Source organism: Colobus angolensis, unplaced genomic scaffold (assembly GCF_000951035.1).
Source record: "Colobus angolensis palliatus isolate OR3802 unplaced genomic scaffold, Cang.pa_1.0 Scaffold389, whole genome shotgun sequence".
Taxonomy (NCBI): domain Eukaryota; kingdom Metazoa; phylum Chordata; class Mammalia; order Primates; family Cercopithecidae; genus Colobus; species Colobus angolensis.
This window is the reverse complement of record NW_012117254.1, coordinates 1,232,641-1,246,049: the sequence shown is the minus strand read 5'-3', so window position 1 is coordinate 1,246,049 and position 13,409 is coordinate 1,232,641. Positions and strand designations below refer to the sequence as shown.

The 13,409-nt window shown below is 39.8% G+C and overlaps 1 protein-coding gene across 3 annotated transcripts in view; it reads left to right on the top strand.

Moving 5' to 3' along the window:
• Window positions 1–10,760, top strand: part of MTM1 (myotubularin 1) — a 118,486-nt gene extending 107,726 nt beyond the window's left edge. For all 3 annotated transcript variants that reach the window (XM_011954659.1, XM_011954660.1, XM_011954662.1), the window contains 2 exons: window positions 1,014–1,190; window positions 9,046–10,760. In XM_011954659.1, coding sequence (XP_011810049.1) covers window positions 1,014–1,190; window positions 9,046–9,213 — 345 coding nt within the window. In that variant the 3' untranslated portion in view covers window positions 9,214–10,760. The remainder of the gene's footprint in view (window positions 1–1,013; window positions 1,191–9,045) is intronic.
• Window positions 10,761–13,409: the final 2,649 nt, after the last annotated feature.

Here is a 13,409-nt window from a genome sequence, read left to right as displayed (position 1 = left end):
GCTCACTGCAACCTCTGTCCCCCGGGTTCAAGCGATTCTCTTGCCTCAGCCTCCCCACCACTCCCAGCTAATTTTTGTATATTTGGTAGAGACGGGGCTTCACCATGTTGACCAGGCTGGTCTCAAACTCCTGACCTCAGGTGATCTGCCTGCCTCAGCCTCCCAAAGTGCTGGGATTACAGGTGTGAGCCACTGCACCTGGCCAAGAAATTTCTTTAGGCACTTATTTTGGGATGTTCTTTCAGGCTTCCAGTTTTAGCTTATTGCTCTTTTCTTATTCAAGTCATTTCTAGGAAAAATTTCAGATTCTCCCTTTGGTAATTTTAATTCTTGTATTTTTATTTCCCTAGCTCTGGTGTTTTGTTTTGTTTTGTTTTGTTTTTCTCTCTCTAGTTTATGGTCAGAATGTTGTAAATGCCTGCAATAGAAAGCAATGCAAATGTGAATATCTTTATGAGTTGGCAACACTAGGCTAAAAAGTGAAGACTTCGTGTCGTCAGTTATCCAGATGTTTTCAAAGATATGGATGTTGACATGATGTAGATTAAACATCTGGATGGTTGATTAAAATAACTATGTCCAGATGCCTACTGTCAAGTAGACACAGATTAAGATTTCATACTTCCAACAAATAGAAAAGTTTTAAGTCATTGGGATCTTATGATAATTTTCCTTTTCACTGAATTAAGAAGAGTATACTACCTATCTGTTCATAAATGTTTTACCTAGCCGGGAATACTCTTCTTAGGTCAGTGAATTGCATTTAATGGTACAGTACCCTGCACCCCTGTCTTCAGGCAGAAATAGTGGCTCTCAAGCTAGGCCATTTATGCAAATATCGATAAGTGGCTGCCAAGCACTCACTGGCCCATGAGGCTTTTTGAGCTATTATGAGGATAATGTAAATGTATGATTCAATTTGATGCTGCACTGTATTGCTACAGGCTGCAAAATGGTTTGTGGATTTATGTGTGTTTTTCCTTAGGCTTTCCACTTTCTCTCTCTCTCTGTAGAAAGTTACAGAAAGAACTGTTTCTTTATGGTCACTGATAAACAGCAATAAAGAAAAATTCAAAAACCCCTTCTATACTAAAGAAATCAATCGAGTTTTATATCCAGTTGCCAGTATGCGTCACTTGGAACTCTGGGTGAATTACTACATTAGATGGAACCCCAGGATCAAGCAACAAGTAAGTGAAGTAGCACTGTTAAAAGATAGCAGTGTCAACTGCTTGCCTTAGATAATGTTATTTGGTATGGATTTTTTTTAACAGCATGAAGAAAAAGATCAGACTCTAAAAACACACTTATTGTTAAACTCAACCTTAATTTAAATTTTTTTAAATTACTAAACCATGTGTTTTGATGTTAAGGTACAATTCTTCTGCCAGTGTGATATAATTGTTTACTATAATGCAAGCTGATTTAAAGCTCTAGAAAATTTGAGTTTTCATAGCCAGAGATTTCCTTTTATCACTTGAAGTAGTTGTTCATTATATAGACATTGTTAGAACATTCTTTACATTGACTAGACTTAGATGATCCTGTTAAGAAAATGTTTGCTACTCTCATTCAGGTGTACGCACTAGGTCAGCTAACATCAGATTGCTTTTCTCTGAGTGTATTTACTTCTAAAATAAAGATAATTACTCTGTCAATGGTAGTAAATTCAGTTGGCCATTTATCAAACAAAAATGGAAACAATGAGTTTTGAAGTGAAAGACTCTACATTTTGTTAAAGACACACTTGGGCTTTCCATTCTCCCACCTCCACTCCATCCAAAATCAGAAGGAAAAACAGCCTGTTTGTAAAGGCTCAGCAGTGCTTCAGTTTGCTGATTTCTTCTCAGCATTATAAATATTCAGTATTTGTGATGGTTCTTTGTAAAGGTTTGCACATTTTCCTGCAGTGTGGGTGGTCGACTACCTGTTCTCACAGTTCAGTCTTGAATAAGCACCAGCTTTAATGCCAGAAATAGGCTGTCCACAGCAGGGTCCCATAGCTGTGGCCTCTCTCTCAGATTGTTCATTCCTCTCAGGCAGTTGGCTACACGCCAGTCTGTGCCCTGCCTCCTCATTGGAGAAGTGCCCATTTCAAGCTGGCACCCTCATTTCAAGGTCTGTGCTACTCGCGTGAAAGGCTTTTGCAATTTGGTAATGGTTGAAATGTGTATTCTTTTGGAAAGTGACAGATTCCAGGGCTTGAGAACATTCACTTGTTTTAGTTTGGAATTTGAGAAGCAAATGGGGGGAGTTTATTTAACAGTAGTTCTAGCATTTTGGAATATCAAGTAAAGAATAAATAATAATCCTTACAGAATTCTAACTGCTTTTACAAGAGATGTGTTCCTTATTTAAAAATATTTTATAGATGGGCCACTGTGTTTGTCCTATAAAATAAACCTTCTCCATATTTGTCATGGCTTGTTTTTAAAATATTGGCAATGAGAAAGTACGGGTAGTTTTTGTAGAAGTCCTGTAATCTCTTCTCACCCATTTGTACTTGGAGAAATTCTTGAAATTCAAGGAATTTGGAGCAGTTCATTTCTGAATTCATAAAGGTAACAATGATAATTGTGTGACAGGTCAAGTTTGAGGGTACATCATTAGAAGAACTTATTAGAATATATTTATCCCTCTTATTCTCATAGATCTTGGCCAAATGGAACTGGCCTGGGGAGGAGTGCTCATTCTCTGGTAGGGGTTTTTACTTTGAGACAGGAATTGGCCTATATTGTGATCTACTGGCATGAATTCAGAAAAGAAATAACTTATCCTTTCTATGTGGATTTTCTGAATGTGAAGGATCCTATCTATACACGTCTTTATCTCCCTAGGCACTTTGTGTTTTCATCTACCAAATCTTGAATGTTCTCATACAGGCACTAGGGGGATGCCAAGATTAAGAAGAGGCGGTCTCTGCCCGTGAGTAGCTCCCAAGCTGGTAGGGGCGGTCAGAAACATAAGCCAATGATTATAATGCACAGGGATAAGTGTAAGAATAAAAGTATGAATTAAGTACATTAGGTTTTCTTAAAGATCTGCTTATGTAGAACATTATTTCATACAGAAATAGATTAAATCAAATCGCATAGGACTTTTAAAAGTACATAATATAAACCTAAAAGAACGTACTTAACCACTTAAAAGTTAAATTGTTATTCAGTTGCGTGAGCCAGAAGGTATACAAACAATTACTGGCCACCTATAGTATTCACAGCACTATGGCGGTATACTATCAGTGTTGAAAGATACAAAAGAATATATAGCCTCATAATGAGCTGTTAGCCACAAGGAAGGCAGGATTCGTGTGCTTTTAAAAGCAAAAGCCACCAACCCTTGCTGTGACATAAAAACTCAGCAGAGTTTATGGCAAGACCAATGCTTACATTTGAAAAGCTATCAATAAGCAGATCTAGTACTTTTATTTAATACGAGGAAATTACTCATGTCAAAAGCATAGTCACATTACAAACCTGAGTAGGAATTTCAGCTGCCAGTGAGCATCATAGGGTACTCTAGGAACCACTGCATTACATGTAGCTGTTTATCAGGGTTACACTGGATGTATTGAAATTTTGTTTAGTGGCAACTGATGAGATTCAGGACAAATATTAGCAGGCTGACCTGTGTGGCATTTGTTTCAGTCATTTTTGATAGAAAAATTAAAAGGGATCTGAATATGAAAATTGTTTGAAGCCTAAAATACTTCCATAATGAGCTGATTGCCTGTCTTCTTTTCCATGCCATGCCAAGCTGGGACATACTTTATAATTCGTTTCCCAAGTGAGAAGCTGAGGTGTAATATTTTGTCACTTGGCTTGAAGTTTTCATTTCTTGTTGTTTGTCTTTGTATTCTATCACAAATGGACTCTTCTTTTATCTCCTCTAAGTGGTTTGTGTTTGTCTGTAGCCCAATAACTTCTATATATTTTATACCCATTACTTGACTGAATTATCCTTTTTATTTCTAACAGTTTTTCTGTGTACTCTCTTCAGTTTTCTAATGATACAGTCATGCCATCTGCAAAAATTACTGTTACCTGATTTCTTTTTCTTATCTAATTGCACATGCTCATTGTAATATTCAAGCTGATTCTAAATTCTAATACTCATATTTCAAAAGGGAGGTTTTAAAAATAGCCACAATTTTGGGGGAGAATATCAAGGAAGAACCTGCCCTGCTATATAGCAAGACTTATTTGGAACAGAGTAGAGCCCAGAAACAGACCTGCATCGATGTGGAGACTTGGAATAGTAAGAAGGTGGTGATGTAACACATCCCTATGAGTGGAATGTTCAGTAAATGGTGCTGGGACTGGAAATAAAAGTTAACATGTGAAAACAGAACTGCTACCGTTTCCCCCAAAACCTCTGCCTCCTGCCATCTTCCCCATTTCAGTTCGTGGTAGCTTCAGCCTAGTTGCCCTGGCCAGGAACCTTAGAGTCATCCTTGACACCTTTCTCTCCCACACCCCATGTCCAATCTGTCAGGAGAGCTTGTTGGGCTCTGCCTTCAAAACACATGTAGAGTCCGAGCACTTCTCACTGAGTCCCCACCACCACGCTGGTGTGTGTTGCCTGGCCTCTCCCGTGTGTGGCAGCAATAGCCTTCTAGCTGGACCCCCTGATGCTACCTTTACTTCTTTCTACTCTTCTCAACATGGCAGCCAAAGAAGATCATGCCACTCGCCTGCTGGAAACTGGCCAGCTAGCTGCTCACCTCACCCAGAGTCCAGGCACAAGTCCTTACAATGGCCTCTTAAGCCTCGTGTGACCTCCACCCCACCCCTTACCTCTGTGACCTCCTGGCATCCTCACCAACAACTCTTTCTCACATGCTCAGCTTCAGCCAGACTGGCCTCTGCTCTTCCTCAGACACTCAGGTATCCACTTGATGCCCTCCTTCATCTCCCTTAAGTCTTTCCCCAAAAGTTACCTCTTCAGTGCAGCTCACTCCAGCCATCCAGTTTAGAGTGGAATCCTCTTACCCTGCTCTAGTCTTCTGTAGAATTGATCACCTTCAAACATTCTGTGAAACTCCCAGGATGGTTATGTTTGTTGTTTGTCTGTCTCCCTCTGCTAGAAGATAAAGGCCATAAAAATAGTCATTTGGGCCTCCTTTGTTCACTGGTGGATCCTGAGCACCTAGAACAGTGTCTGGCCCTCAGTTGAATTTTAAGAGAAAAATGGACAAAGGATATTAGCAAGCATCCCACAGCACTTACTGGGTGTTAGGCATTCTGCCAAGCATTTTTGAAAAACTTCCCACTGCCAGGTCACACCCTAAAAGTCACAGTGATCAGAGGGAGAATGGGATTAAGAGACTTCTGCAATCCTATGGGGCTTTGTAACTGGAGCACTAATGGAAGCAGCAGTCCCAGTAGAAATGTGGGCACGGTTCCATCTCTGCTGCATTTGTACCTGGCTTGAGCTGACTCACACCTTGGCTGCCTGTAGTGGGTAGAATGGTGTGTCCCCCAAAAGACAGCGACCCAGAACCTGTGAATGTGACCATATTTGGGAAAAAGATCTTTGCAGTTGTAATTAAGTTTAGGATCTCAAGATGAGATCATCCTAGATTTAGGGTGGGTGAGCCCTAAATCCAATGACAGATATCCTCAAAAGAGAAAGGAGGGGAAGATTTGAGACCCAGACATAGAGGAGAGAAGGCCATGTGAAAACAGGCAGAGATTGCAGCGATGCTCCCGTAAGCCAAGGAACACCTGGAGCCACTAGAAGCTGGAAGAGGTGAGAAAGAATTCTCCCCTAAAGCCTCCAGAGGGTGCATGGCCCTGCCGACGTCCTAATTTGGGGCATCTGCCCTGCAGAACCATCAGAGAATAAATTTCTGTTGTTTTAAAAGCCACCCAACTTTGTGTTAATTTTTTAGGGCAACCTCATGGCTCATGCTCCCTTCTCTGGGATACAGGTTCTAGAAAGTGTCTGCTTCTAATAGAGACCATTCTCCTGAACATTAAAAATTGGATCCAGACCAGATACAGTGGCTTACATCTGTAATCTCTGTACTTTGGGAGGCTAAGGCAGGAGGATCACGTGAGCCCAGAAATTCAACACCAGCCTAAGCAACATAGTGAGACCCCCTGCCCCATCTCTGCAAAAAAAAAAAAAAAAAAAAATGTTTTAAGTAGCCGGGTGTGGCAGTGCATGCTTGTAGTCCTAGCTACTTGGCCGGCTGAGGCAGGAGGATCGCCTGAGCCCAGGAGTTCCAGGTTACAGTGTTCAAGGTTTTGCTGAGCTATGATTGCACTGCACTGCAGCCTGGCAACAAAGTGAGACCCTGTCTCTTAAAAAAAAAAAAAAAATCAACTGCAGCATTCTTCATCAGTGTATTGTCTTCACAGCTTCCTTGTTGGTGCTCACAGCTTCAGCAAATAGTTCAACATAGTAGAAAGCAGGATGGTTCTGGAAACCACTACATGTGGAAGGCACTTCTGTTAGACGTTCGGCTTTTTTCTTTCTTTTTTTTTTTTTCTTTTTCTTTTTTTCCTTCAAAAAAAAAAAAAGGGGGGTGGTGGATACATGTGCAGAACGTGCAGGTTTGTTACATAGATATACGTGTGCCATGGTGGTTTGCTGCACCTGTTGATCCATCCTGAGTTCCCTCTCCTCACCCCCCACTCCCCAACAGGCCCTGGTATGTGTGTTCCCCTCTCTGTGTCCATGTGTTCTCAATGTTCAGCTCCCACTTATGAGGGAGAACATGCAGAGTTTGGTTTTCTGTTGCTGTGTTAGTTTGCTGAGGATGATGGCTTCCAGTTCATCCATGTCCCTGCAAAGGACATGATCTCATTCCTTTTTATGGCTGCATAGTATTCCATGTTGTATATGTACCACATTTTCCTTATCCAGTCTATCATTGATGGACATTTGGGTTGGTTCTATGTCTTTGCTATTGTAAATAGTGCTGCAATAAACATGTGTGCATGTGTCTTTATAGTAGAATGATTTATATTCCTTTGGGTATAATGGGATTGCTGGGTCTAATGGTATTTCTGGTTCTAGATCCTTGAGGAATCACCACACTGTCTTCCACAATGGCTGAACTAATTTACACTCCCACCAACAGTGTGAAAGTGTTCTATTTCTCCACAGCCTTGCCAGCATCTATCATTTCCCGACTTTTTAATAATCGCCATTCTGACTGGCATGAGATGGTATCTCATTGTGGTTTTGATTTGCGTTTCTCTGATGATCAGTGATGATGAGAGCTTTTTTTCATATCTTTGTTGGCCGCATGTATGTCTTCTTTTGAGAAGTGTCTGTTCATATCCTTTGCCTACTTTCTGATGGGGTTGTTTATCTTTTTTTTTTTTGTAAATTTGTTTAAGTTCCTTGTAAATTCTGGATATTAGACCTTTGTCAGATGGGTAGATTGCAAAAATTTTCTCTTATTCTGTAGATTGCCTGTTCACTTTGATGCTAGTTTCTTTTGCTGTGCAGAAGCTCTTTAGTTTAATTAGATCCCATTTATCCATTTTGGCTTTTGTTGCAATTGCGTTTGGTGTTTTTGTCATGAAGTCTTTCCCCATGCCTGTGTCCTGAATGGTATTGCCTAGGTTTTCTTCTAGGGTTTCCATGGTTTAGGGTTTTACATTAAGGTCTTCATATATTGCTTAAGCTTTCTAGAAAGTGCTTGCCCCTGATCCCTTCAACACATTAACTTTCTGGAGTACTGTTCTGTTGTATATCTTGACCTGGGTGTGATAACTTAAGTGTGTATGTATGTCAAGATTCACTGAGCTGAACATCTGAAGATTTTGCACTGTGCGTGGTTTATATCTCAGTACAAAACTTTTAAAACCTAACATGCTGGGAGAATCGCGTTATGCTCCAGCCTGACTTCTGCCTTTGTATCAACATCAATCCCTTGTTTACTCATCAAAGTAGTCACCATTTTAGCAAAAGATGCTATTAACTCACTTCACTCACGTAACAATGCCATGTGAGGGCTATGCTGTTTTGATTCCCATTTTACAGATAGGGAAATGGAGGCACACAGAAGGTGAGGGGCAAACCCAGCATTCGCACTCAAGGCGGAGCATAGCAGAGCTGCTCTGGCTGTCAGCTATGTATTAAGATGGGCAACACGCACATGAAAAGATGTTCCAGCAGAGCAATACAAACAAAAACTACTGTGACATACCATGTTACAGCCCTCAAATTGGAAAAAATAATAATAATCGTATACCCCCAAGTTCTGGTGAGAATGCAGAACAATGAGAACTGCCAGGTATTACCAGCAGGAGCCTCTCTGCAGACAATTTGGCAGCATCCGGTGAGGTTGAAAAGACCATATTCTACTACTCAGCAGTTCCACCCCTAGGAAAATTCCTTAGAGAAACACTCGCATATGTGCTTGAGGAGATGTGTACAAGGATACTTAGTACAGCATTGCACACACTACCGAGGAACCCTGGAAATCACTGATTACCCATCAGCCTGGGAAGGGGTGGAGAAACTGGTTTATTCCTTCAATGCAACTTAACAAGGATGAAATTCAGAAAATATGTTGGGTCAAAATGTCAATTAATAAATACCAGATGGTACCAGTGATGTAAACTCTGATAAAATACAAAGTAATACTGTATTTTGTTGCTGCATACTCACAGAGAAAGTGTCAAAAATCTGCACAAAAAGGAAGGTCACGTGGCAACTTGAGAAGAGTTGTCCCTCAGAGTGAAAGAGAACAGTGGGCCTGGGACGGGCAACGCGGGACACTGGAGCTGTGTTTGGGCTGAGAAATTTTAAAAGATGGTGACACGTGTGAGGAAATGTGTACATTAGGTATTTCTTGGTGAACAAATACTTAGTACTTGGGGGTTTAGTACTGTGTGTTGTACTTTCCTGTATGTGTCAATGAGGCAGTAGTTAAGGAAAGTATGTATTATGTTAAACTTTGAGTTTTACATAATACATACTTAACTTATTTACAAAGCAGCAGTCGCGGCACATGGGTGGAACAGGTGAGTTCTCGTGACATGCCTGGCGTAAAGCGTAACTCAAGTCTCTGGTTCTCTCCAGCAGCCGAATCCAGTGGAGCAGCGTTACATGGAACTCTTAGCCTTGCGCGATGAATACATAAAGCGGCTTGAGGAACTGCAGCTCGCCAACTCTGCCAAGCTTTCTGATCCCCCAGCTTCACCTTCCAGTCCTTCGCAAATGATGCCCCATGTGCAAACTCACTTCTGAGGGGGACCCTGGCACTGCATGAGAGCTCGAAATAAAGGCGATAGCTGACTTTCATTTGGGGCATTTGTAAAAAGTAGATTAAAATATTTGCCTCCATGTAGAACTTGAACTAACATAACGTTAAACTCTTGAATATGTGCCTTCTAGAATACATATTACAATAAAACTACAGGGTCCACACGGCAATCAGAAGAAAGGAGCTGAGATGAGGTTTTGGAAAACGCTGACACCTTTAAAAAGCAGTTTTTGAAAGACAAAATTGAGATTTAATTTACCTCTTGAGAAATACTATATATACAATATATATTTTGTGGGCTTAATTGAAACAACATTATTTTAAAATCAAAGGGAAGTATGTTCATGAAATGCATTTTTCCTGAAGCTGCTTAACAGTTGCTTTGGATTATTTAATATGAATCCAAATGTGAAAGATGCATGTTACTGCCAAAACCAAATTGAGCTCAGCTTCTTAGGCATTACCCAAAAGCAAGGTGTTTAAGTAATTGCCAACTTTTATACCATCATAAGTGGTGACTTAAGGAGAAATAGCTGTATAGATGAGTTTTTCATTATTTGGAAATTGAGGGATAGAAAATGTTTTCCCCTAATTTTCCAGAGAAACCTATTTTTATATTTTTAAAAAACTGACAGGGCCCAGTTAAATATGATTTGCTTTTTTTTAATTTGCCGGTTTTATTTTCTAAATCCTTTCATGAGCTTGCCTAAAATTCGGAATGGTTTTCGGGTTGTGGCAGACCCCAAAGAGAGCACTGTCCAAGGATGTTGGGAGCATCCTGCTGCTTAGGGGAATGTTTTCACAAATGTTGCTCTAGTCAATCCAGCTCATCTGCCAAAATGTAGGGCTACCGTCTTGGATGCATGAGCTATTGCTAGAGCATCATCCTTAGAAATCAGTGCCCCAGATGTACATGTGTTGAGCGTATTCTTGAAAGTATTGTGTTTATGCATTTCAATTTCAATGGTGTTGGCTTCCCCTCCCCACCCTACGCGTGCATAAAAACTGGTTCTACAAATTTTTACTTGAAGTACCAGGCAGTTTGCTTTTTCAGGTTGTTTTGTTTTATAGTATTAAGTGAAATTTTAAATGCACAGTTCTATTTGCTATCTGAACTAATTCATTTATTAAGTATATTTGTAAAAGCTAAGGCTCAAGTTAAAACAATTAAGTGTTTTACAATGATTTGTAAAGGACTATTTATAACTAATATGGTTTTGTTTTCAGTGAATTAAGAAAGATTAAATATATCTTTGTAAATTATTTTATGTCATAGTTTAATTGGTCTACCAAGTAAGACATCTCAAATATGGTAGTATAATGTATGAATTTTGTAAGTATAAGAAATTTTATTAGACATTCTCTTACTTTTTGTAAATGCTGTAAATATTTCATAAATTAACAAAGTGTCACTCCGTAAAAAGAAAGCTAATACTAATAGCCTGAAAGATTTTGTGAAATTTCATGAAAACTTTTTAATGGCAATAATGACTAAAGACCTGCTGGAATAAATGTATTAACTGAAACCTAATACTATTTTCAGAGCTGTAAGTGTGTATGTGTTGGAAATGTGCATGGTGGCCATCTGATTTCTTTTCCTGGGTCTACTTCATGTACTTTTTATCTCACTGGCAACCTTGCAGGGCTCTCCCAAAATTTCAGCAAGATTGGGCATTTAAGTGCATTAACAATGCAGATTTTAAGAGTTACAACTGTCTACGAGGATGGCTTTTGCAAAAGTGAACACGCAAAACTTCAGGCTCTGAATAGGGAACACAGCAGTTGATAGTAAGGGATGTGAAGATACTGGTTAAATAAGCCATAGTTGACGTCTCGTTAGGTAAGAATTTTTAAAATTCTTCAAACAATATTGCCAGTTGGAAATTATGTTTACATATGTACATTCTAAGAATGCTGAATAGTTATAGCAGTCAACTAAAATTGACCATTTTTTGACAATCAGAATAGATCACGTCCAACAGAGCTTAAAGAAAAATCAGAATAGGACTCTAAATGACTAAGTGTATCTTTCATAACGATGAGTATTTGAAGTACTTTGTGAAGTCCTTCCTCAGACATTGCCGCATTGAACCCTCACTAGGACCGTATGAGCTAGGTGGCCTTCTGTTACCCCTATTTTTCGACTGAGGAGAATGCCATTGTTCCAGGCGTTCACTGACATGCCCCACATCCTACAGCACCACCACAGGTTCATACTGATGTTAGCCTGAAGTCTGCATTTGAGTTCCCACTGAATGGCCTGAGCTCTGCCTTTTGGAATGAAATTGAAGAACCTCTCTTCCTGGGACAACTCTTCAAATAATTCAGAAACATATATTTTTGATAATAGGTTTCATTTCTAAATATAGTCATAGCACTTTCTGACCCGTTTTTGATAGTGCAGCAAAGCTTATCCTTTTGCTTTTTTGGAAGGAATAATACTCAACAAGTCTCAGAATAAGCTGAGTAGTATTTTATCACTTGCATAATGCAGATCTGTGGTGTCATTCAGACAACTCTTGTGGCATTTGGGTACATTAGGCAAAAGCAGGACTGTCTAAATGGAAAATTCTTAATGTGGGAATTTATTAAAGAGTGTATACTCCTGTTACTGGAGGATGCACCCACTGGTGGCCATTAAAACAAAAGAGGGGACACCCGAGAGAAATGGGAAATGTATGCAGTGCGCACCCCACAAGCAAGAATAATAGCACACTTGCAGAAAAGCATTACATGGTTGAATGTCTCGTTAGGTAAGAATTACATTTCAGTTGAATTTTTTAGGTTTACAGAACCACGAAAAGTATGAAGCTGGAATACCAATATTTGAAGCAGTCTGACATGCCAAGCTTATTGGTAGATTTATAAGTTAAGGGATTGTTACCGAGGTCTTCCTTCCATATTGAACATACTTGGAAGAGGAAAGAGTAGTAAAATGCAGTATTCTCACTTTCTTATGAGGCTTAGATTCAGACGTGGATTAGTTCTTATTTGCAATTTCTCCTTTAAAATCAAAGATGATAACGTATTTCAAACACATAAAGTGGCTCAATGCTTAGACACGACCATTAATTAAGGCTTAGCAGTTTGTTTCTGTGGCTTTTGAGAGCGCTGCTTATTTGTTTCCAGCCGTTCTGAAATTGTTTCACAGTGGCTCCCATGTACATTAGACAAGTTGCTTACATTTCATGAACTCTGTATCACAAAGCTATGTTAGAACCCTGGATGGGATGTGTGGAAACCAGGGTTCTCATCGGCACCAGCAGTGACTTGTGGCCCTATTTCCTGAAGGAAAGGTGTGAGTGAAGTCCTAGCTCCCAGATGCTACAGATATGGAGGAGGCCTCAGCCTCCATCTGCTCAGTGAGGGTGTGGGCTGCACGTTCTCCAAGTTTCCTTACAACTCAAACAGCCCTTCTCAGAAATGCATTGTTAATGACATTTCGTGCGGAGATTCACCTTTTTTAATCTTTTTAAATTTACAACTGACATGTTGTAATTGTACGTACTTACGAGGTAAAATGTGATGTTTCAATGTATGTATAGAAGCCAGGAGCAGAAAAACAAACACTGTATGGCCTCACTTACATGTAGAATCTTAAAAAGTTGATCTCATAGTAATAGAGAATAAAATAGTTACCAGAGACTGAGGAGGGTAGTGGGGAAGAGGGTACCAGGAGAAGTTCGTCAATGGGTGCAAAGTTACAGTTAGAGAAGAATAAGTTTTGGTGTTCTCAAAAATGCATTTTAATCACTCGTGCATGTAAAATATCACACAAGATGGCATTTGCCTCATGAGTTTCCCGTTTCTGCTGTAAGAAACCCTCACAAACTTAAGTGATTTATTATCTTACAACACAAATGTATTAAAATTCTAGAGGTCAAAAGTCTGAAATGGGTCTCACGGTTAAAATCAAGATGTTGGCCAGGCTGCGTTCCTTCTGGAAGCTCTAGGGAAGAATTATTTTCCTTGCTTTTCCAACTTCTCATGGCCACCTGCATTCCTTGATGCCACGACCCCTTCCTCCACCTCTAAAGCCAGCAGCAGAACATCTTCAAGTCTTTGATTCTCTTTTTGCCTCCCTTTTTGACTTTTAAGGACCCCTGTGATTACATTGGGCCCATCTGTACAGGCTAGGATAATCTGCCTGTCCCACGGTCAGCTAATTAGCAATCTTAAT